Genomic DNA, 25,540 nt, shown 5'->3' on the forward strand with positions numbered 1-25,540 from the left:
GAACCTGAACTCGCACGTTCTGTCAATTCAAGTCAGTTTGTGTAAATAAAAAAGTGAAAAGAACACGGAACATTCTGGAATCTCACGTCAGTCGGTTTAGTCTTAGTTTAGTCCTGGTTTAGTCTTAGTTTAGTCCTGGTTTAGTCTTAGTTTAGTCCTGGTTTAGGCCTGATTTAAATAATAATAATGCATCAGTTTTATATAAAGAGCTTTTTTGGACACTCAAAGACGATTTACAGATCATTTTTCATTCACTCCAGACCCAGTGGTGTAAACTACTACTGTAGCCACAGCTGCCCTGGGGCAGACTGACGAAAGTGAGGCAGCCAATCTGCACCATCAGTCCCTCCGACCACCACCATCACTCACACACACACCACTTTCATACTGAGCAATGTGGGTGAAGTGTCTTGCCTAAGGACACAACGACAGTTACGCCTCCTGTGGCTCCTGATTTTCCCAGTGTCTCCATCCAAGTCCAGTCCAGTCCAGACCAGACCCAGACCCTGCTGAGTTTCTGAGATCTGACGGGATCAAACTTTGACAAAACCATATGGCTACAATGTGGTCCTAATGTAGTCCTGGTTTAGACTTGGTTCAGTCCTGGTTCAGTCCTGGTTCAGTCCTGGTTTAGATCAGATTGATCAAACACAGAGACACCTGGGACATTTCTGGGACAAATCAGTGTTTTTGTATAAATCTGCTGGAACACAGGCTCCAAAAGGGGGACTGTCCCGGGTCAACAGGACCATCTGGACCCTAAACAAACACTAACCCGTGTCTTGTTTGTGTTGTTCGTGTTTGTCATGTTTGTGTTGTTTGTTTGTGTTGTTTATGTCGCGGACCTGTTCCTCCAGCGCCTCCGTCTCCCTCCGGAGCCGCTCCAGCAGCTCCTCCGCCCGCCTCAGAGACGCCACGTCCGGCAGCGCGCTCCGGAGCAGCTCCAGCTCCGGCTCCAGCTCCGGCTCCAGCTCCAGCTCCGGCTCCGGCTCCGGGCTGCGGGGAGAGTCCGGGCTCTGCTCCCCGGTCCCGGTCTCGGTCTCTGGTCTCTGTCTCCTCTTCGGGCATCTTCAGGTTTGTGTTGATGTTTCTCTGAACTGTCACCGCCGCCATGTTTGCCACGCACTTACGTACACGGCACACGTCATCACGCTCGTCGGGGAAATGTCTCCACCCAGCGGCGACACAGAGACACTGCACCTGCAAATGGTTTAAATATTTCCTGCACAAAAAAACATTTCTCTTCTAAATAAAAACTTAGAGCCAATAATAATAATAATAATTTAAAAAAATCTAGTTGAATTTTAGTCCATGTGAGGCCTGGTTTAGTTCTAGTTTATTCCCGATTTAGTCCTGGTCAAGTTTAATTAGTTAATATTTCATACATAAAACACATTTCAAAATAAAAACTAAGTCCAGCTTCAGTCCACATAAGACCTTGGTCTAGTTCTGGTCTAGTCCAGGGTAATGCTTTGGTCTAGTCCTGGTTTAGTCCAGGGTGAGGCCATGGTCTAGTCCTGGTCTAGTGCTGGTTTAATCCTGGTTTAGTCCAGGGTAAGACCTTGGTCTAGTCCTGGTTTAATTAATCAATATTTCATGTATTAAAAAAAACATCTCTTAAAAACAGAAGCCCAGAGCCAGTAAAAAAAACTAACAAACCTCGTCCAACTTTAGTCCAGTTAACTGGGTAAGGCCTGGTTCAGTTCTAGTTTAGTCCTGGTTAAAACGTGGTTTGGTTAATATTCCACGCATAAGCACAAAATAAAAGCTCAGACAGTTTTATAAACCCTAACAAACCTTGTCCAGCTTTAGTCCACCTAAGGCCAAGGTTTAGGTCCTGGGTAAGGCCTGGTTTAGTTCTAGTTTAACACCAGTTTAGTCCCGATTTAATCCTGGTTTACTTAATATTTCAAGCATAAAAGTTTCAAAATAAAGGCCCAGAGCCAGTTGAAAAAAAAAACAATTAAACTAGTCCAACTTCAGTCCACGTAAGGCCTTAGTCTAGTCCTGGTCTAACCCTGGTTTTGTTCCAGTTTAGTCCCGGTGTAGTCCTGGTTTAATTACTTAACATTTCATGTTAAAAAAACACTTAAAAACTTTAAAAACTCTAACAAACCCAGTCTAACTTTAGTCTATGTAAGTCCTTGGTCTAGTCCTGGTCTAGTCCTGGTCTAGTCCTGGTCTAGTCCTGGTCTAGTTCAATTATTTAACATTTCAAGTATAAAAAAACATTTAAAATTCAAAATAAAAGCCCAGAGCCAGTTTAAAAACCCTAATAAACCTTTAATTTGAAGTTTGTACATTTGACCCATTCCACTGGACCAGTTTTAGTCCGGTCGGTGCTCGAGTGGCACTTCTGGACCGCGGCTAAAACCCACTGCTGCATCATCGTAATAATAATAAGCACTTAATACATATATACCAATGTACAATCTTTACAGAAAAATACACGTGAAAAAGAGTCTCCTCCTCCTCCTCCTCCTCCTCGTCCTCCTCCTCCGGTGGTTTAGTCCTCAAACACAAACGCACTTCCACAATTACAAAAATATCTCATGAACAAAGCAAAAACACAGATCTGTGGGCCGACGAGAACGAGTCCGCGGCGTCCGAGAACGAGTCCGCGGCGTCCGAGAACGAGTCCGCGGCGTCCGAGAACGAGTCCGCGGCGTCCGAGAACGAGTCCGCGGCGTCCGAGAGCGTCCACCACGTCTGCAGCGTCGTCCGCGGCGGCTGAGAATAAATACGACAATATACACGGTTCTCAAATAAACACTAAAGATAAAACGAGGGAAAGACCTGGTTTAGTCCACATTTAGTCCTGGGATAGACCTGGTTTAGTCCACATTTAGTCCTGGGATAGTTTAGTCCTGGGATAGACCTGGTTTAGTCCACATTTAGTCCTGGGAAAGACCTGGTTTAGTCCACATTTAGTCCTGGGAAAGATCTGGTTTAGTCCACGTTTAGTCCTGGGATAGACCTGGTTTAGTCCAGGTTTAGTCCTGGGTAAAACCTGGTTTAGTCCTAGGCAAGACCCGGTTGAGTCCAGATTTAGTCCTGGGCAAGACCCGGTTGAGTCCAGATTTAGTCATGGGCAAGACCCAGAGTAGTCCAGATTGAGACCCAGAGTAGTCCAGATTGAGACCCAGCGTAGTCCAGATTGAGACCCAGCGTAGTCCAGATTGAGACCCAGCGTAGTCCAGATTTAGTCCTGGGATAAACCTGGTTTAGTCCAAGATTACGATTTATACCTAAATTTAGTCCTTTTCAGACCTGATCCAGTCCTGGTGCAAGTTCCGAGTCAAAGTCCCAAGTCCTGTTAAAACCTGGTTCAATCCCTGGTCCGGTTCTGGTCCAGTTCTGGTCGAGTCCTGGTCCTGGTCCTGCTCGGGGGGAATAAGGCACTTTGGATTTCGTTGCTGCTTCATGACAGTTTAAAGAGCGAGCTCCGCCTGACGCCACGTTCACAGCCCATTTAAAGCTCCACTGTGGAACTTTTCTGGTTCCGGTTACCGCTTTTGTCTCAGATGTCCCACAGTGCGGCATTAAACTCCTCTGTCTCCACGGAGACGAGGCGCAGGCCCGGTCACACAGAAGTGTTACGCAAAACAAAACACCTGCCGCTGGATAAAGTCTTAATGCCCTACTGAGGAACATTCAGAGGAAACCATGGAGACGAGCGAGCGACGTATCTGCCTCCACAAAAGTTACACTGTAAAGCTTTAACAGAGCGCACACTCTGATCTAAACCCAGTGACTCTGCAAAAACTGATTTGATTTTTTTATCAAGAAGAAAATCAGAACATTAAATCAACTTTAGTCCTGGTTTCGTCACTGTTAAGTCCTGGTGAAGACCTCATTAAGACCTGGTCAAGTTCTAGTTTAGTCCTGGTTCAGTAGTCCTGGATAAGACCTGCAGCAGTCCTGGGGTTTAGTCCTGGGGTTTAGTCCTGGGGTTTAGTCCTGGGGTTTAGTCCTGGGGTTTAGTCCTGGGGTTTAGTCCTGGGGTTTAGTCCTGGTTAAGAACAGAGGACAATGTGCAGTTCTCAGGAGGAGCTGGAGGTGGCGCTGTGCAGTCTGTTTAAGGGTTGAGTCGAGTCCCCGGTCGAGTCCCCGGTCGAGTCCCCGGTCGAGTCCCCGGTCGAGTCCCCGTCGGTTTCCAATTTTCAAAAAACTGCTAAAACTATTTATTTATTTGTTAATTAATTTAAAGTTATGCATTTTATTCAAATGTAATCAACATAATCATGGTCCTGGTCCAGTCCCGGTCCAGTCCCGGTCCAGGTGTATGTTTACTGTTAAAATCTGTTTTTAATCTCACTGTAGTCGGGTTCAGATCTTCTTAAACTCTGCATTTGTCTCAGTTTTGAATCAATCTTTCATTAGTTCTGGCTCGTGACGTGAGGCGGAGCGACCGGAGGAACGCAAACAACAACAACAACAACATGGAAAACGTGTTCGGATCAACTGCGAAAAACGGGATTTAAAGACCCAACGTGACACGAAACAGAATCCTGGAACTTTGAGTCGCGTTCTTGTGTTTTGTCGTTCAAATGAAACGAAAACGAAAACCGAAACACGAGTCCAGCTCAGAGAATCGCGTAATATCGAATCTTTAAACGGGAATGACATGACAAGACACAAGAGTAAAAAGGAACTGATGTGGAGAGAACTGGATTGTGGGTTTTAGTTTGTAAAATCTGCAGATGTTCGGAGTTAAAACGGGCGGGTGAATCGTTGCGGAGTGTTTGGAGCGAGCAGCCGTGTCGCGAGCTTATTTTTGGGTTCAGTATAAAAAAAACGTGTGCCGAAACGTCCGTTGGTTATTTACACGTCTTTGCGTTTTGTCTTAAAAACCGTAAACCATGCAGCAATTTTCCAGAGCGAAAAAGGTAAAAGAGGAAGTAGTGAGTGGAGTTTGTTCAATTGTTCCACTTTGAGAGGGAAAAAATAAAAAATAAAAAAGTCCGTCGTCGGAAAGTGAAGGTGTGGGCGCGGGAGGGGTTCGGTCCTGGTTCAGTTCCCCCTTTGGTCTCGGTCGTACGGTGAGCGGAGGTGGCGGCGGGTGGTGACAGGTGGCGGGTGACAGGTGCAGTTCTCAGGAGGGGCAGGTGGAGGCGCTGTGGAGTCTGGCGCTGTGCAGGGGCGCGGTGCAGCTCTGGGCCTGGGGGAAGCGCTGGTGGTACCGGTCCAGCCGCAGGTACTTCACCGTCACCAGTTTACCTGAAAAAAAAAAAAAAAGCACAAACGGGTCAGAGTCGGGTCAACTGCGGAACTTTTCGGGGAGCAGGTCTGCTGTGAGATCGTTTCCATGGAGATATGAGGTTCCACGGTGTGTCGTTAAACTCTTTTATGTTGCGTTTGTTTAGTTTTACGGCTCAAAAAATGGACACATTCCCACAGTGAGTGAGCTCGCCTCTCCACAGATCTGGACACGCCGATCAGACCCAGGGGTGGAAAAACGTTTTGGCCACAAAAGGTTTTAAAATTTGACGGAAAAGTCGGACCAGGAGCAGATGGATGGAGTGGAGAGAAAGAAACAATAACATGGGACATGAAGAAAACCTGAGCTTGAATTTAAATTGAAAATCATTACAAAACATCACAACAAAATATGTGTGTTTAAAGTCCCACGTTTTTTACCATTTACTGAAATTACTCTTAAAACACTGAAAATGTAATTAATAAAATAAAGCTTTTTTATTACTGACAGTGACGATTTTAAAGCACTGAAAGTTCTGTTCTCTTCAGGATCTTCATCATCTCTCTCCTCTGACTCTTTATTTGGAAACAGTAGAAAATGCAGATCTACTTCTGTTCAGTGTGCGGCTCCAAAACTCAACGACGACCAGCACCAGGACCAGGACCAGGACGACACAGTGCCGGCGTGCCAGTCTGCGAGTGTTATATTTGACCTGGTGCATTGTTTATTTTGAGAATATATGTGTACATGCACACCTGAACACAAATGACATGTAACACATAAATGCATTTTTACACAACAGCAGAGAAACTTTTGATTTCAGTGGGACAGTTGTTGTGTCTGTTTTAAACCGCGCATCAAAGTCTGGGGTTAGTTTGTTGTGGCGATTCTCAGGATGTGTTCGTGTGGTGTCGGAATGATCGGAAAAATGACTTTCCCGCTGGAAAAATTTACATGAACGTCTCCTCATGTCGGAAAAACAACTCGGCATGTCAGAGCTTCCGACACCACATGAATACAGCAGAAACTGCCGCAACAAAGGTCAGTGTATCTAGTGCATCATCTACTGGGAAGGAAAAATAAAACATTAACAAGGTTTATTATTATAATTTATTCAAGGTCGGCGGGCCGGATTAAAAGGTTTAAAGGGCCGCACACGGTCCTCGGGCCGTAGTTTGTCCACCCCTGGTTTAGTCTCTTGCCTCAGGGTCACAGTGACTTGGCTGAACAGGTTTGTTTCTGTCTGTACAAACTGAATGCAACAAACTCCAGGATTTTAAATGTACATTTCAAAGTCTCTAATAACTGTGTGTCTGGACCTGGGTCTTTCACATGATACAAGACACACACATGCTCCAGGACACACTGTGCTCACAGTAAACACACAAATACAACAGACGCTCTGTGTGTTTTGACGGGGATCTGCACCTTCGCTCATGTAGAGTGTCAGAACAGGATGGATTCTATTTTGTAAAATCTACGTGTGTCGCGTTGTTCCACACACACGAGGGCAGTGTGCTCATCCTGATTCACTTTTAATGTATTATAAAAACTAAACCTCCAAAAGCTGCAGTTTTTAACGCTCGTGCAGGATGAAACACGTGTGCAGTGGAGTCAGGACTGTGACCCAACACAGAGGAGGAAATAACCTGAGAGAAACTCTTCCTCAAACGAAGCACAGGAGCAAGATTTTGGTTTAATGAAGCACTGGGACTGAACACAACTGAAACACTTTATATTTGTTTTTTCGAACACAAAGCCGAACGTGACCTCAACTCAAAATATTCCCTAATGTGGAGCTCTTGCAAATGAGAAGTTCCTCCTAAAGTGCCCGTCCCAACCCAAACCCACACACTTTAATAAAATCTTGACTGTTCTGAGTCGTCCAACCTGTCGTTTAATAATAATAATAATAATAATAATAATAATAATAACACTTAGCAGATGTTGTGGACAAACAGATGAGGTGAGTTTGGAGTTTTACCGTCGAACCAGGATCCGTGCAGAGCTTTGAAGGCCTTCCCCGAGTGCTCTGCAGACAGACACTTCACGTACACACAGCCCTGACACCACAGGAGGAGAAAAGAAGAAAAGACACTTTTACACACAGAGAAACTTCAGTCAAACAGGTTTAAGATGCAGAAGAGCGAGAACTACACAGGGAAATTTGGCAGCATTTTGTCTTCAGGACACATTTGTTTATGTTTTACAGAAACCAAACTTAAAACCACGTGACTCATTTGCATAAACTATAAAGCTCTGATAAAAACAGTTGTTTCCTTGTGTCTGATGTGGTTCAGTTTCTGTCGGACTAAAGGACACAGTGACTCAGTGGAATATGAGTGTTCTCTCTGTGACAGAGGATGTTCTGCTGATGGTGAGTCTGTTCTGTGTGTGTGTCGTGTTGGAGATGGTTCATGTTTGCAGTACAGGTCTGTGCTGAACAGAATATTCAGTGGTTGTGTGGTTGTGTATGGGAGGAGGCACAGTGGGCGGCATGGTTAAGTCCTGGTTAAGTCCTGGCTAAATCCTGGTTTAGTTCTGGTTTTAGTCCTGGTTTAGACCTGGTTTAGTTCGCATATGCGTTAGTTTGGGGGACTGCAGTTTATAATCCCACCCGCCCGCTCCCGCTTTATGTAGTTCCGCGCCCTCTCGCGCAGCACTGTTTTGCGTCGGATCCTGCAGGACTCTACTTCATAGCTCACCAAAGCCGTACTGAAACATTTTGGTAACACAGTATCAACATTTGGACACCACCCAACCCTAGCCTGTGGTCAGTTCAAGTCAATGGGCCGAGCTGAAAGGTTCACGTCCCCAGATTCACCTTTAGCCCGGTGAGGTTTCTGCATATCACATGATCACTTTGACCAATCAGAGCGAGAGGAGCAGAGCAGAGCCGGAGTAGAGATGCGACGATGGCAGTTACAGCCGCAGACACGTGACGAAAAATAATATTTTAATTAAAGTCGGGCAGGTGGCGGTTTCAATACGCAAATAAAAAACTCTGAACTCGGAGCAACTGGGAGGAGACGGAGCAGGTGCGGTTTTGAAAACTGGTCAAAAACTGTGGTTGCAAATGGACAGTGGGCGGATGATGAGTTTTGTGATGTGGTTGCGGATGAAAACGTGGCCCATCCTCACACCTCTAAGACGGAGCCAACGATTATGAAACGTTTTTAAGACAACTGAAGGATTTTGAGCTGAGAAAAAGTTTTTACGATCTAAAAATATGTAAAACCTGACACGAACTCTGACATTTTTGAAAACTGTAAGTCCCTGTCAGCCCCTGTCCCCTGTCGGTCAGTGTTGTGTGAGCCTGACCTCTCTGGAGTTCTTGTCGACGGCGATGTGCACGATGCCGTTGTTGTCGCTGCACTTTTCCAGGATGGCCTCGTGGATGGCCAGGTCCCAGTTCTCTCCCACCTCCCTGAAACACACCAGAGAAGTTCCAGAGTGAGGCTTTAGGTCTTCAGATATCTGCAGTGAAAATGGTGTAAATGTGTTCTGTGGCGGCGCACTCACATGACCGGGTCGAACATGTTCCTGATCTTCAGACACGGCGTCAGGCTGTTCGGAGGAGAATTCCGTCGATCCAGAGGAAAAGCTGAGGAGAGATTCACAGGTGAGTTTATACGTCAACAAAAAAAAAAAAAACCTCAGCCCAATCTGACTCTCCTCTGTAGCCCTCCCTCTCTCATCTTCTCCCTCACTCCTGTCTCTCTCTTTAATCCTTCGATGCTGGTCTCACGGTTCGATCCACTCGTGTCTCGGTGTCATTTGTTTTGGTCAAAGTTTGTCCAGTTTTCTTGTCGTCCTCCTCAGATGAAGAAACAAAAAAACAGCTCCACAGAGACTCACAGCTGAAATATTTTAACAGAGGAGGGTTTGATCTTTACTCACTTTTTATTTGACGTTCAGAGACTCAGGAACAACAAAGGGATTCACTTTTAAAAGACATTTAAAGCCCATGTGAAGCCAAAAGTGATTCTAATCAAACGTGCTCGTATTCGCCGCCACGACGCTGCTCGTGATAAACACTTTCTCTTTTTCTCACATTTTGTCTCGTAAGTTTAAATCAGAAAACGTGTGTGAGACGTTTGTGTGGAACAGAAGAGAGTCTGAGTCCAGAAAGAGGACGGGAGACGCAGTGTGTCTGTAAGAGCACAGACTGGAGGGGGGCAGAGTGGGAGGAGCCTCGTACCGTCTCTGCTGGAGACGAGGCAGAGCAGCACCGACAGACGTGTGACGCAGTGAGACTCATCATCAAAAGAAAAGACTCCCCTACAGTCTGTGTGAAGAGTCGACTGGTTTATTATAAAATATAAAACAGCCTGAGAAACTCTTACAGAATTTTGATTCAGTGAAAATCAGACCAATGATTGAACCAAATGAACTAAAACACTTCATGTATAAACTCCAGCTGGACACGAGTGTGTGTCATGTGTTGTCATGTTTCATTAACATCATATTTTACTCATTGGCAGAAAAAAAATACATGATTTTTTTTTTTTTTGCATCTTAAAACATATCGAAATCAAATCAATGTTGTGACCAGTGTATCGAGATACTTATCGAATGATGGGAAAACTGTATCGTTGTATCCCTACTGCTAAATCTCTCCATCTCCCTCCCTCACCCCTCTCTCCCTCCTTCACACACACACACACACACACACACACACACACACACACTCTCTCTCTCTGCGTCCTGACCTTTCCCCTGCCACACTTTGGAGGGTGGTATGTTCTTGTCTCCCAGTGACGGCTGGAGCCACCTCCAGACCAGGAAGTCCGACCCCCCGATGCGCTGGGTCTCCGTCCGGATCCGGGACTCGTTGGCGGAGAGGAACTTCACGGCGCGATCCCAAACCTTCTTCATCTTATTCCTGCAGAAAAGAACAGGAGAGACGATGAGTCAAGACTGAAACATGTTCTTTTGCAAACTGGACACACGGGGGCGTCTGTTTCAGGTTAATAAGAGCAAACCCTGCGTAAGTGAACGGAGATTCACCAGAATCTGCACCAGTGTTGTAGTCAAGACCAGTCTGAGACCACAGGGTCCCGAGACCAGGACAAGACCGAGACCAAGACCACGGCCCATCGAGACCAAATCAAGACCATCTCTGTCATTTTCTACATGTATTTGTATTTTACAGTCATTTTGGCACAAGTATATCAATGTTTTTATAAATCTGTCTCCATTTTATCTGATTCATGTTCATTTAGGCTTAAAATAAACACTCTCTGCCTCTTTTTTGACCCTCACCCACAGTTTGAGAACCCCTTCATTAATCCCACTTTACACAAAACTGAAGAAAGTGTGTAGGATTTTTAATCTTACTGGCTTTACAGTGGGATTTAGCCTCTGCACATTTACTGAGCCAAGCTCACATCGTGACAAACACAGATTTGGCATTTTATTTGGCAAACTTCAGCCACATGTCACTGTAGGTCTAAAGCAGGTCTAAACTCAAACTAAACCAGGTCTAAACTCGGACTAAACCAGAACAAAACCAGGACCAGAGCACAGACCTGTCCTGGGGTTGGACCAGAGAGTCTCTGACGTGGGGGATGGGCAGATACGGCTGCAGCTCCTGGTTCTCCTGACAGGCCTCACTGTGGCTCCTCAGAACATCTGCACAAAAACACACACACACAGAGGTCACACACACAGAGGTCACACACACAGAGGTCACACACACACAGAGGTCACACACACACAGAGGTCACACACACACAGGTCACACACACAGAGGTTACACACACAGGTTACACACACAGAGGTTATACACACACAGAGGTCACACACACACAGAGGTCACACACACACAGAGTCACACACACACAGAGGTCACACACACACACACACAGAGGTCACACACACAGAGGTCACACACACAGAGGTCACACACACAGAGGTCACACACACAGAGGTCACACACACAGAGGTTATACACACACAGAGGTACACACACAGAGGTCACACACACAGAGGTCACACACAACAGAGGTTCACACACACAGAGGTCACACACACAGGTCACACACACAGAGATGCTGCTGCTGTGTGTGTGTGTGTGGATGTGTGTGTGGATGTGTGTGTGGTTCTCACCGATGATGCGTTCCACCATGTCGTACATTCGCCGTGTGTCCTCCTCCTCCCGTCTCCAGCGAAACTTCACGTAAAAGACCAGACCCCAGACTCCGCCCACCACTGCAACACACACACACACAGACACACACAGACACACACACAGAGACACACACACAGACACACAGAGACACACACACAGACACACAGAGACACACACACACACACACACAGACACACACACACAGACACACAGAGACACACACACAGACACACAGACACACACACAGACACACACACAGACACACACACAGACACACACACACACACACAGACACACACACAGACACACAGAGACACACACAAACAGACACACAGAGACACACACAGACACACACACAGACACACACAGACACACAGAGACACACACAGACACACACGAGACACACACACACACATACACACACACACACACACACACACACACACACACAGAGACACACAGACACACACACACACACAGAGACACACACAGACACACACACAGACACACAATTCACACATAGACACACACACACACACAGACACACAGAACACACACATACACACAGAGACACAGTAGGTCAGACTCAAACTTTTCACACCACGAATCACTAAATTAAAGGCTTTTCAGGTCTAAACCAGGACTAAACCAGGACTAAACCAGGACTAAACCAGGACTAAACCAGGTCTAAACCAGGTCTAAACCAGGTCTATTTTAAATTTCTACTAAAATCCCTGTAGTTAGAATGAATCCTTTATAATTCAGTACATTAAAGTATTTTTAACACTGGTGTTTGCAGATTGTACCTGCGCTCTCTGTTACAGAGACACTTTAAGCACAACAGTGTTTTGTTTCTTGTGGACTAACAGGAAATCAATAATAAAAACCCTTTTATTGTTTTTTTTTTTTTTTTTACAAAATAACAAAAGTTCCACACTAGTACAAAGAAAAAGGTAAATGGTAAGGTCATGGTAAATGTTGACTCTCAAACATTATCGTCTTGTCTTCTTATTTGCCACATTTACATGAGAGTTTTAATTCTGAATAAAAATCATTTAATTCAGAATAAAAATGAATTCCGCTTTAAAAAGTCCACGTAAACATTTAATTCCTAATGAAAATTATTATTCGAAATGTAACTTAATTCCAAAATAAGTGGGTGGTTTATTCTGATTTTAAAGCTGAATGAATTTATTCCTGGATCATGTTTCACGTTTATTCTTGTTAAAAATAATCGTCGCTCGTTTAGCTGATGCTCGTTGGGTCGTCCTCTGACATGATGACGCACTGCGAGATGGCGGCGCAGAGCAAACGTCGGTCTCGAGTCGAAACTATTTATTTTTTAATAAGTGCGCTTCAAGAACTACAAATAATACAAAGAGTGGATGGGGAAAACATAAAAACGTGGGAGTGGGCTGAGTACGTAAAGTGTGATGAGACAATTCTCCAGCTGCTGCTTCAAAATTATCATCAGAACCACTGCGGGAAAAGTTTGGATGGTGTTTGTGTCCGTGAAGGAACAACAAACTGAGATGACAGAAAAGCCGGGAGCAGCTGAAGTGTGTGTTTTCTTCCCAAAGACGTAAATCTGTTAGTGTTTCTGTCCAATCAGAACCTTCCCCAGACGCTCACACACATTAAATAACAAACATTTCACCAGTTTAACATCGAAACACCAATTTGGAATTATTATTTCCATGTAAACTCAAAGGAGAATAGTTTAATTTCGATCTATTTGCCGTATTTTTCAGCGCACTTAAAACCCTTTAATGTTCTCAAAAATGGATATATAATATAAGTGCACCTTATATATATATATATATTCTGGTTGTGTTTACTGACCTCACAGTGATTTTCTGTGGTACACGGCGCAAAAATCTGTCAGAATGTTTTAGTACGACTTCGTAAACTACAGAGCTGCACAGCTGGATGGATTGTCGGAGCGTTACGGCTCCTGTCAGGAGCCTCGCGGAGTAAAGGCCAAAGTATAGTTCTGCGTTAACTCAGCGCACACTGGCACCATCGCCTTGTTGCAATAAAAAACCCACATATTCCACTGAGTCGTGCCGCATCAGCGACACAAGGAAAGAGCTGTTTTTTTTCAGCGCTTATTGTTTATGCAAATGAGCCACTTGGTTTTAAGTTTTGTTTCTGTAAATCGTAAACAAATGTGTTAAAGCTGCATTAAACTCATTATTACTCAATGTATATTTGAATCGTCCTCGTAGGAAATAAAAAAACAAACGAACCACCCACATTCACCAAAACAGAAAGGTGACGCCGGGTAAATTACACCACGATCTGCTGATGGATCGTGGACGCCTGGACTAAGGATCAGACTCAAGTGTCGTCTGTTTGTTTCTCTTAATGCTCCTTATGATCTGGTGCAATTTATGTATGAAAATAGACTTAGAATTCTAAATTACTGATACTGCGCTTTATAATCCGGTGCGAATTTATAATTTGAAAAATATGTTAATCCTGAATTAAAAACATCATATAAACGTGGCGACTGTCTCCTTGTCTTCCGTAGCAGCGTCAGTGAAAGTCGTGTGTTGTTCTGGAGTTTTACCTGCGGCGAGGAGCAGAACTTTGCTGATGACGTTGAAGAAGGCTCTTCTGAACCTGCAGGTGAACGGCATTCTGGGATGTGTGGACTCCAGTCGGACGATCTCAGACACGTCGGACAGAGGCTCGCTCGACTCCGCCCCCAAAAGCCTGAGGGAATCAACCAGAGATTTAGATTTACCCCGTGTCATTTTTCATTCCACTCTTCTGTCTCATTTAATGTCTCTCTCTTTTGAATGTTATGATGATTATTTGTTTTGTGACCTAAACTGTGACAATGATCCCATTTAAACTATAAAATGTGCAGATTAAAATACATTTTTAATTCATCCACAACCCAATAAGTGCGCTGTTAGCATGCCAGTTGTTTTAGCGTTGCCATGACAGCAGAAGACTTCTTATAAACTGAGTAAACATGAGGACGCTCTTATTCTAGAATATTCTAACTAAAAATGTTGGTCTCAGTCTCGTCTCGGTCTCGTCCTCGTAGGCACTCGGTCTCGTCTCGGTCTCGTCTCGTCTTGGTCTCCAAGTCGCTTGGTCTCCGTCTCGTCGAGGTCTCGTCGGTCTCGGTCTCGTCTCGGTCTTCTCGAAGTCGCTTGTCTCGTCCTCGGTCTCGGTCTCGGTCTCGTCTCGGTCTTCTGAAGTCGCTTGGTCTCTCGTCTCGTCTCGGTCTTGAAGTCGCTTGGTCTCGGTCTCGGTCTCGGTCTTGAAGTCGCTTGGTCTCGGTCTCGGTCTCGGTCTTGAAGTCGCTTGGAGGTCTCGGTCTCTCGGTCTCGGTCTTGAAGTCGCTTGGTCCTCGGTCTCGGTCTCGTCTCGGTCTTGAAGTCGCTTGGTCTCGTCTCGGTCTTGAAGTCGTCTCGGTCTCGGTCTCGAAGTCGCTTGGTCTCGGTCTCGTCTCGGTCTCGAAGTCGCTTGGTCTCGGTCTCGTCTCGGTCTTGAAGTCGCTTGGTCTCGGTCTCGGTCTCGGTCTTGAAGTCGCTTGGTCTCGGTCTCGTCTCGAAGTCGCTTGGTCTCGGTCTCGTCTCGGTCTCGAAGTCTTGCGGTCTCGGTCTCGGTCTCGGTCGTCTCGGTCTTCGGTCTTGAAGTCGCTTGGTCTCGGTCTCTCGGTCTCGGTCTCGAAGTCGCTTGGTCTCTCGGTCTCTTGAAGTCGCTCTCGGTCTCGTCTCGGTCTTGGTCTCGGTCTCGAAGTCTCGCTTGGTCGGTCTCGAAGTCTCGTCTCGAAGTCTTGGTCTCGGTCTCGTCTCGGTCTCTCGGTCTCGGTCTCGAAGTCGCTTGGTCTCGGTCTCGTCTCGTCGCTTGGTCTCGGTCTTGAAGTCGCTTGGTCTCGGTCTCGAAGTCGCTCGGTCTCGGTCTCGAAGTCGCTTGGTCTCTCTCGGTCTCGAAGTCGCTTGGTCTCGGTCTCGAAGTCTCGGTCTCGGTCTGAAGTCGCTTGGTCTCGGTCTTGAAGTCGCTTGGTCTCGGTCTCGTCTCGGTCTTGAAGTCGCTTGGTCTCGGTCTCGTCTCGGTCTTGAAGTCGCTTGGTCTCGGTCTCGTCTCGGTCTTGAAGTCGCTCGGTCTCGGTCTCGTCTTGAAGTCTTGGTCGGTCTCTCGGTCTTGAAGTCGCTTGGTCTTGGTCTCGGTCTCGTCTCGGTCTTGAAGTCGCTTGGTCTCGGTCTCGTCTCGGTCTTGGGTCGAAGTCGCTTGGTCTCGGTCTCGTCTCGGTCTTGAAGTCGCTTGGACTCGGTCGTCTCGAGTCGCTCTCGGTCTCGGTCTGAAGTCGCTTGGTCTCGTCTCGTCTCGGTCTTGAAGTCGCTTGGTCTCGGTCTCGTCGGTCTTGAAGTCGCTTGGTCTCGTCTGAAGTCGTCTCGTCTCGGTCTCGTCTGTCTCGGTCTTGAAGTCACTTGGTCTCGTCTCGGTCGGTCTCGAAGTCGCTTGGTCTCGTCTCGAAGTCTTTGGTCTCGGTCTCGTCTCGGTCTTGAAGTCGCTTGGTCTCGGTCTCGAAGTCTCGGTCTCGTCTCGGTCTTGAAGTCGCTTGGTCTCGGTCTCGGTCTTGAAGTCGCTTGGTCTCGGTCTCGTCTCGGTCTTGAAGTCGCTTGGTCTCGGTCTCGGTCTCGGTCTTGAAGTCGCTTGGTCTCGGTCTCGTCTCGGTCTTGAAGTCGCTTGGTCTCGGTCTCGAAGTCGCTTGGTCTCGGTCGAAGTCGCTTGGTCTCGGTCTCTGAAGTCGCTCTCGGTCTCGTCTCGGTCTTGAAGTCGCTTGGTCTCGGGTCTCGAAGTCGCTCGGTCTCTCGTCGGTCTCGGTCTCGAAGTCGCTTGTCTCGGTCTCGTCTCGGTCTCGAAGTCGCTTGGTCTCGGTCTCTCTGAAGTCGCTTGGTCTCGGTCTCGAAGTCGCTTGGTCTCGGTCTCGAAAGTCGCTCGGTCTCGGTCTCGGTCTTCGAAGTCGCTTGGTCTCGGTCTCTCGTCTCGAAGTCGCTTGGTCTCGGTCTCGAAGTCGCTTGGTCTCGTCGTCTTCGAAGTCGCTTGGTCTCGGTCTTGAAGTCGCTTGGTCTCGGTCTTGAAGTCGCTTGGTCTCGGTCTTGAAGTCGCTTGTCTCGGTCTCGAAGTCGCTTGGTCTCGGTCTCGAAGTCGCTTGGTCTCGGTCTTGAAGTCGCTTGGTCTCGGTCTCGAAGTCGCTTGGTCTCGGTCTCGTCTCGGTCTTGAAGTCGCTTGGTCTCGGTCTCGTCTCGTCTCTCTTCGAAGTCGCTTGGTCTCGGTCTCGGTCTTGAAGTCGCTTGGTCTCGGTCTCGTCTCGGTCTTGAAGTCGCTTGGTCTCGGTCTCGTCTCAGTCTTGAAGTTGCTTGGTCTCGGTCTCGAAGTCGCTTGGTCTTGGTCTCGGTCTTGAAGTCGCTTGGTCTCGGTCTCGTCTCGGTCTTGAAGTCGCTTGGACTCGGTCTCAAAGTCGCTTGTTCTCGGTCTCGTCTCGGTCTCGAAGTCGCTTGGTCTCGGTCTCGTCTCGGTCTCGAAGTCACTTGGTCTCGGTCTCGTCTTGGTCTTGAAGTCACTTGGTCTCTGTCTCGTGTCGGTCTCGTCTCGGTCTTGAAGTCGTTTGGTCTCGGTCTCGTCTCGGTCTTGAAGTCACTTGGTCTCGGTCTCGAAGTCGCTCGGTCTCGGTCTCGAAGTCGCTCGGTCTCGGTCTCGTCTCGGTCTTGAAGTCGCTTGGCCTCGGTCTCGTCTCGGTCTCGAAGTCGCTTGGTCTCGGTCTCGTGTCGGTCTCATCTCGGTCTTGAAGTGGCTTGGTCTCGGTCTCGTCTCGGTCTTGAAGTCGCTTGGTCTCATCTCGTCTCGGTCTTGTTTTGGTCTCGAAGGCGCTCGTCCTCGGTCTCGTAGGTGTAAGTCTGAGTGTGTGTGGATGTGACATGTGGGTGATGTTGGAGTCTGAAGTCTTGGGTTTGTCTATAATAAAACAATCATGATTCTGCTCTGAATGTGTGAGGATCAACTCTGCACCACCGTAAACTGTTAAAACGCCTGTATGTTTGTGTGATTACGTCTCATGTTCATCTGAAGTCTGAATCTTTGTCTGACCTTATGCCCACGTCCTGCCCCGTCCTCACGACCCACTCCAGAGAAACCAGGAGGAAACTGCGGAACTTCTCATTCTGCGTCTGGAGAAACGACAGGTCAGATTAAACGCGTCTGTTCCGCTTCCACGAAACAGCCTCGAGTCTCCAGCCGAAGTCCAGACATTATGATTTTAACACATGGACGTGGACAAATAAAAGAGTTACCTGTAAATATTCTTCGACCTCTTCTATGGGCACGCTCCTGCTTCGATTCTGCTGGTTTCCACAGTCGTAGTCTCCTGGAAATTCAAAAAGGAGAAACACGAGCGACGATTTTAAAAAGAGAAGAAAAGAACTACAGCAGATCGAAACTTTTAAAAAAAACAGATATAAACATGAAGTAAACCAGTGATGTAAACAGAGACTAAAGAAAAAAAAAAGAATAAGTATCAGAACAATTTTCCTTTAAAAGCTGCATCGTGTAGTCATTGCTTTGTCTGAAATGTTTCACAGTGTGGCATTAAACCTTTCTTCACAGTCAGAATACCTGTTTTTCTAGGTATTTTTGAGCTATAAAACCACCTGTAATTGAATAAATGTAAAGTAGAGCTGTTTAATGCCACACTGGCCACGTTTAAAGGATGTTTTTTAATAGTTCTGAATTAAATTGTTCTAAATTAAAATATTGTCCTTGGAGTTTACGTGGAAATAATAATTCCGAAGGAGAGGAGAAGGGAAGAAGACGACAAACTGAGTCCACTCCCACATCCCGCTCACAAATCCAAAAAGACGTGGATCAAAGTCCCGAGTCGGGACTGGTGGAGCTGGATCGAAGGGCGTCACAACGAGTATGCGCCGAAACACCAGCATTATTTTAACAAGAAACAAGATCCAGGAAGAAATTAACTCAGCTTTAAAACCAGAATAAACCAAACACTTATTTATTATAAGTGGGTCATTTCATTAGGAATTAAGTGTTGACATGGACTTTTAAAAGCGGAATAACATTATTTTTATTCGGAATTAACGCTGTCATGTAAACGTGGCAACTAGGGGTGTGCAAAAAATATTGAAATATCGATATATCATATTGTTTAATGTGATGATTCAGTATCGATATTGTGGGCTGCTGTATCGATATATCACCAAGTTAATTTTTCGGTTTATTTTACTCAATTATTTAGTTCCAGCTACAGTTTGTTGTTTGTTCAGAGGAAGGAACGAGTTTATGCGACACATTTGACATTTTCACTGATTGGAGGATTAAAATTTTGTTTGTGTTTCATATGAACTTTTCACAGCCATGATTTTTTTATTGAACCGTATCGCAGCGTCTGCAGTGATGCAGTCGCTGTATCGGACCGTTGTGGTGAAGAGGAGCTGAGTCGAAAGGCGAAGCTCTCGATTTACCGTCAGTCTTCGTTCCTACTCTCACCTCTGGTCATGAGCTCTGGGTAATGACTGAAAGGACGAGATCGCAGATACAAGCGCTCGAAATGAGTTTCCTCCGCAGGGTGGCTGGGCGTCTCCCTTAGAGACAGAGTGAGGAGAGTGAGGAGCTCGGAGTAGAGCCGCTGCTCCTCCACGTGGAGGAGCGTCTGAGGGGAGGACGTCTGTTCTGATGTCTCCTGGACGTGTCCCTCAGGAGGTGTTCATGTCCCACCGGGAGGAGGCCCCGGGGAAGACCCAGGACACACTGGAGGGACGATGTCTCTGGACTGGACTGGGAACACCTCAGGTCCCACTGGAGGAGCTGGAGGAAGTGTCTGGGGTGAAGGAAGTGTGGGAGACCCTGTTTAGACTGATGCCCCCGCGACCCGACCCCGGATAAGCGGAAGAAAATGGATGGATGGAATGGGTATCGAATTGATTTTAAATATATCTTATCAAACCGAAAGTGCACAGTATCAAGTTATGCATCGTCGTAAGGATTGTATCGGCAACTTTTTAATGATACCAGGCCCAGTGGCGACTGTGGAACATTCCAGACTGAGCAGTGACGTATCCATAAAAACAAGCAGGCGATGGACCCTCCACCAGAAAAAGTGACGCAATGCACCTTTAAATAAACAAACATCAACATTTGAATCATTTCTCAGCAGCGGCCTCCTCGTAAACCCGCTGTACCGAAAACGATCAGAACCGATGATCAGAGTGTTCAAACACAAACATCACTCTGATCGGCCGAAGTGTCACAACAGAGGAACAAAATCAAACGCTGTCAGTTTTGGACCAATCACGTGCGAGCGCTTCAGCCAAATCCAAAAAAAGACGGATTCTTGAGAGTTTAAACTCGCAAAAAATTCACCAAACGTGCGATGGTTTACAGACACTTTAACAAACCTGCGACTACGGCCAAGTATTCATGAAGTTTCACGAACAGATTCAAAACGAGGGCTTTCTCCGTCTCATTCTGCAAAAAGAAAAACACACATTTCTTTATTAATTATTCGAGACAAAAAGATTTTTAAAAAGAAAACTCCTACTCACATAAGCCTCGTCAAACTCCGAGCCAAAGGGATGTCTCCAAACTGTGAGAAAAACAAGAGGAAATAAACAAACTGAATCACAAGCGTCTCAAAGTAAATGTACAGATTTATAAAAATAATCATGTAATAAAGTAAAATCTGTTTTGTCCCGTTACAGACATATTTAAAAGCAGAACATGGGGTCAAAATGAGACGGCCATGTGATAAAATACAGCCTTTTTAGAGTCCGAAAACATTGATGATGAAATTAATACTAATAAATTTGACATATTCTTAAAAAACACCAAGTGCTGCCTCATTTTGACCAAAAGAAAATGACGACGAGAAACTGTGGAGCATAAATATTTGATCTGAAGTCGACTCAAGAAATTCGTGGACTAAAGTCGTGTGCTGTCGATCGATTAGTCGACGAAAAAGAGGCGTTTTTCGAAGCTGATACCGATACTGACCGTTTAGAATCAGATGGATGTTTGTGGGACGATTATTTTCCCTAAATTTTGTCGTTTCAATTCACTCCAAACTCGCCTGTGGACTTTTTCATCGATCAAAATAAAACAACGGTCTGTGCTGGAGATTTAAGTCTGAACGCAGATGCTCTAAAAAAGTCCAAATATCGGCCAGTCGATATATCGGTCTCTGTCTGCACTGAAATGGAGCAAAGGATCATGGTCTATGTAGTTCCCTCTAAGTTTTTTTTTAGCTGTTGCTGCTCCATAACTTTTCATTTAAACAAAGAAACTTGTGATTCGATTGATAGAGGCGTCACGTGTCCCCATGGCAACGGTACCTACGCCGCCATGACACCGGGCACAATATGTCACTGACTTCAGCAGCGTCGCAGAAACATGGGCAGGTTTTGTTGTGTATTTGGTTGTTCTAGACGCTCTGAAAGGAATAAAATGAATCGTTTCTTCACTGTTCCTCTGGAAATGACTCATCAGGATCAAACAAGGGAATTATTGAAAAAAAAAAAGACGCTGATTATGTCTAGAGAAAATAAACCACGAAGAGATTTCCTGTGACAAGACACACTCACGTCACTTTCATCAAGGTATTTGTTATTTAAATAGCTTTCATAGTTTATTTAATGAGAGAAGCACATTTACTGAACTAAAATGTAAAAAGAAAACATTTGCAGTGTGAGTGGCAGTAGAAACTGTATGTTCCAGCACATATAAACATGTCACTCGTCGTAGGACCATGTTTTTTTATTGTCTTGTTTATCCACAACTTTGTCTTCTAGAATTAATCTCTTTTTGTGAGTGGATCTTTCTAACGTTCGCGAGGATCTTTTCATGGTCGATTCTTTCGAGGTTCGGCTCACAGACTCTTCGACTCGTGCGTCGTGTTGATCACAGGAGCCAGTGTGGGTTCGTTGAATCGTAAACTAGTGCAGGTTTTCCTGGATAAAGTTAATGAAATTTTAGTTCAGTAAATGTGCTTCTTTCATTAAATAAACTATGAAACAGTTTAAATAGCAAATACTTTGATGAAACTTCGAGTGTCTTGATGGGACCATTGGAAATCTCTTCGTGGTTTATGTTCTCTAGACATAATCCGCGCCTTTTTTCGATAATTCCCTTGTTTGATCCTGATGAGGGGAAAACAGGTCTGAAACAGGCCCGAGACCAGACCGGGAACAGGACCAGGGAACAGGACCGGGACTGAGACCGGGGAACAGGACCGGGACCGAGACCAAGGAACAGGACCGGGACTGAGACCGGGAACAGAGTCCGGGGAACAGAGACCGGGGAACAGGGAACAGAGTCCGGGGAACAGAGACCGGGGAACAGAGACCGGGGAACAGAGACCGGGAACAGGACCGGGAACAGAGACCGGGGAACAGAGACCGGGGAACAGAGTCCCGGGAACAGAGACCGGGGAACAGAGACCGGGGAACAGGACCAGGGACTCAGTCAGACCAGGACTGAAGAGAGACTGAAACGAATTTAGTCCTGGTTCAGTCCTGGTTCAGTCCTGGTTCAGTCCTGGTTCAGTCCTGGTTCAGTCCTGGTTCAGTCCGTTATATGTTTTTTCCAATTTCATTAAACACAAAATCAAAAACTGAAAAAAAACGAACCAATATCCGTTTTTTCATTTTGGTTCTGGAGACAAATAATGAAGTTTTCTTATTTTTAGTTTTATACCGAAAACAAACAAATTAATGAACGACACAGGGACTAATGACACGTCCATGAAAACAAGAAGGTGACGGACAAACCCCCAACCAAAAAGTCCCACAAAACCGTCCCAAAAAACCGCCCCATAAACCCCGGCTTTGTCCCGCGCACTGACCGGCGACGTCCTCCGAGGCGCCCCTCATGCGCAGGTACATGAAGCCGAGCGTGAGGAAGAAGAGGCAGGCGGCGGTGAGCAGACACATGGACAGGTAGTGAGCGCTGAACCTGGCAGAGGAGGCCGTCTCTCCCTCGCGCTTGAACTGCTGCAGGAGCTCGTCGTCCGGGCCCGGTCTCCTCGGGGTCGGGCCTCGGCTGTGGTTCGAGTACGTCCCCCTGTAAATCTGGACCGGGCAGAGGAACCAACGTGAGTTTCAACTTTTAAGAGATTAAGAGCAGATAAAAAGCACCTGTGACCTTCTGTGGATCGATCTGTTCTAACTGTGACATTTTAAATCACAATATTGATCTAAAACCACTTCATATCTCCAAATAAAAAATAAAATAACTCTGGAAAGAAGCACAGCGGTGGTGAAAGTGAGAGCTGATCAGAAACACCGTGCGTTGGAAATAAGTGAAGCATGAATCACTCCAAACAGAACTCAGGGTAAAGTAAAATAATCTAGAACTGAAATAAGAGCAAGAGCACACAGACCAGACACGCCCATGGACCTGGTTTAGACCTGGTTTAGACCTGGTTTAGACCTGACCTGACTTAAACCTAATTTAAACCTAATTTTAACCTAACTATGACTTGATTTAGTTGCTGGTTTACGTCTAGTTTAGACCTGATTTAGTTTAGTCCTGGTTTAAATGTGTTTCAGTCCTGGTTTAGACCTAATTTGGCCCTGGTTTAGTTTAGTCCTAGTTTAGACCTAAGTTAAACCTGGGTTAGACCTGACCGAGGCCCATGGACCTGGTTTAGATCTGGCTCAGACCTGGTTTGGTTTAGTTTAGTCCTGGTTTAGACCTAATTTAGACCTGGTATAAACCTGGTTTGGGTTAGTCCTGGTTTAAACCTGGTTTAGACCTAGTTTAGTCCTGGTTTAGACCTAGTTTAGTCCTGGTTTAGACCTAGTTTAGTCCCAGTTTAGTCCTAATTTGGACCTGGTTTGGTTTAGTCCTGGTTTAGTCCTGGTTAGACCCGGTTTAGACCTGGATTAGTTTAGTTTTAGCTTAGACCTGCTTTAGACTTAATTTGGACCTGGTTTAGTTTAGTCCTGGTTTATACGTAATTTAGACCCAAGTTAGACCTGGTTTAGACGGAATTCACACCTAATTTACTCCTGGTTTTGTTTGGACCTGGTTTGGACCTGGTTTGGACCTGGTTTAGTCCTGGTTTGGACCTGGTTTAGTCCTGGTTTAGTCCTGGTTTAGTCCTGGTTTGGACCTGGTTTGGACCTGGTTTCATCTTGGTTTGGACCTAGTTTGGACCTGGTTTGGACCTCAGAACAGTCAGCAGTAACAGTTTAGACTTCTAGACACAGAAATAGTTCCTTTTGAGCAGCTCATTCATTACAGACTCACTGTTTCAGTCCAAAAGAGGGATAAACCCAGACTAAACCCAGACTAAACCCAGACTAAACCCAGACTAAACCAGGTCAACTGTGAGTCAACGGGGACTTAAATGTGGGCTAGCCCGGTCTAGAGTCCAGACCACAGCTAAACCAAGTCTGAGCAGGGACCAAAGGAAGGACCACACAGCACCTACCCTCCCGAGTCTACCCACCTGTGGAGACACGCTGCTGTAGGCCGAGAACCGAGACCTGAGCCCGGAGTTAGTGTAGGAATAAACCCCGCCGTCCTTCGCCTCTCTCCCGGAGACGTGGTTGTTCGTGTCCGCCTCGCCCCCGTGGTTTTCGGAGTAGTTTCTCGTGAAGTTGTGGCCCGGTTTGTTGGCGCCTATCGGGTCCCGTCTTTTAGGCCCAAGTTCGAGCTCGTCCCTCCGCGGGGAAACCATGTCCGTGCCGCCGGGGCCGAGCTCTTTGTACGCGTACGGGCCTCGGTGGAGCGCTCTGCGGGGCTGCTCCTTCGGGAGGCCCGGTTTGCCGTTACCCCCAACCCCCTCTTCCTCGTCGGAGTCGGAGTAGTCCCCGGTCGGTCTGGTTTTGAGAGCGCCCAAATGCGAGGTCCTGCTCCCGTTTAAAGAGCGGGATTTGAGCTCCCCCTGGCCCGCGTCGCAGTCCTCCTCTTCCCCGGACTCGTCGTTCACTCCGTCCGCCTCGGCAGCGCTGCTTTTGGCGCGGCTCCCCCAGTTCAGAGACACGCTCCGCGGGCTGGGAAAAGTGGGATTACCGCCGCCGCTTTTCCGCACGTTTCCAGTGTCGCTTAAACTAGTGTTAGAACTTATCTGCGGGCTGAGTCTGGCGTTAGGAGACGGGGATAAACCTGGAGCTTTATTCGCCTTCGCGCCGTGATTTAGGCCTTTCCTTTTCTGCGGAGCTTCGGCGTCCGATTCGTCCGAGCTGAAGCCGAGCACAGCGGACTTCCGGCCGGGTCTGGCTGGCCGAGAGCCCGCTGGCCTGCTGCTGGCGCCGCTCGGGCTGCTACTGTTGTTGTTTAGAGCCGCGCTCCGGGTCTTGCTCTGCGCCTTACTCTGCCGCGAACCGCCCCGCTGCTGCTCCAGGTTTTCCTCCCGGAGCTTCTTGAGTTTCTTCAGGTAGACGGGCCGCGTGTTCTCGGTGACCGGGCCCGGGATGAAGCCGAGGCGCTTCAGCTCAGAGAAAAGCTCCTCGTCCGTTAACTGCGCGGACGCCATTTTGGATCAAACTCTGGGAGAAGGCCGCGAGCAGGAAGTGACGTAGTGACAAAAAAAAAAAAAAAAAAAAAAAGCGCGACGCAGGTGAAGTTTTGCCAAAAATAAATAAATAAAATAAAATAAAATAAAACTTTTGCTCAGTGACAAAAATCGTGATCGATGACAACGGATATTTTTATTTATAAAAGTGAAAAATAAAAATCTTTACTGTCGCGTCCAGACCTGAAGTTCCCGCTCTGACCGGCCCGTTTCAGCTCATTTGGAATTACAAAATAAAAATATTTTGATTTTATTTTAGAGATGTTTTCAACGACATTTTTGTAAGGCAACCTCACTTTTTCATTGCTTAGTCATATGTGAGAGACGTGATAAATGAATTTACAGTTATACATGATTGTTGTGAATTAATGTAAACAGTGTTGTTTTGAGGTTCACTGACGCCCCCTGTTGTTTTTATGCCGTCACTGTTTTAATTTCTGAAAATTTTTACAGGGTCATAAATATCCCTTGTGGAAAAGATAACCTAAATCGTTTCAGTGCCTAAAGATCTGCAACACATAAAAACTTACCAGTCTGACCAGCTTGTTTACTGCTTTATATATTATATATATAAAAATACATATACGTACGTACGTGTGTTTCTCACCTTCCACGGTGGTTGGTCTCACACCCTCATCCAGCTCAGGTCGTCTAC

At 46.4% G+C, this 25,540-nt stretch overlaps 1 protein-coding gene across 3 annotated transcripts; it reads right to left on the minus strand.

Moving 5' to 3' along the window:
- Positions 1 to 2,262: 2,262 nt before the first annotated feature.
- On the minus strand, positions 2,263 to 24,863 carry lemd3 (LEM domain containing 3). Of its 3 annotated transcripts, none has more exons than XM_020940006.2 (15): positions 23,818 to 24,863; positions 22,207 to 22,432; positions 19,913 to 19,953; positions 19,766 to 19,835; positions 17,648 to 17,721; positions 17,445 to 17,524; positions 13,906 to 14,051; positions 11,312 to 11,413; positions 10,732 to 10,834; positions 9,913 to 10,085; positions 8,723 to 8,804; positions 8,522 to 8,627; positions 7,185 to 7,263; positions 2,912 to 5,220; positions 2,263 to 2,829 (listed from the first exon to the last, which is right to left on the minus strand). In XM_020940006.2, exons 1-14 carry the CDS (start codon positions 24,844 to 24,846, stop codon positions 5,096 to 5,098), a joined length of 2,436 nt encoding a protein of 811 aa, XP_020795665.1. In that variant the 5' UTR covers positions 24,847 to 24,863; the 3' UTR covers positions 2,263 to 2,829; positions 2,912 to 5,095. The 3 variants fall into 3 exon arrangements, with proteins under 3 accessions (XP_020795665.1, XP_055011476.1, XP_055011475.1); XM_055155501.1 differs by having other exon boundaries at positions 2,263 to 2,796; positions 2,879 to 5,220; XM_055155500.1 differs by having other exon boundaries at positions 2,879 to 5,220.
- Between the last annotated feature and the right edge of the window lie 677 nt (positions 24,864 to 25,540).

Source organism: Boleophthalmus pectinirostris, unplaced genomic scaffold, assembly GCF_026225935.1.
Source record: "Boleophthalmus pectinirostris isolate CB_2022bp ecotype Guang Dong unplaced genomic scaffold, ASM2622593v1 HiC_scaffold_2, whole genome shotgun sequence".
Taxonomy (NCBI): Eukaryota; Metazoa; Chordata; class Actinopteri; order Gobiiformes; family Gobiidae; genus Boleophthalmus; species Boleophthalmus pectinirostris.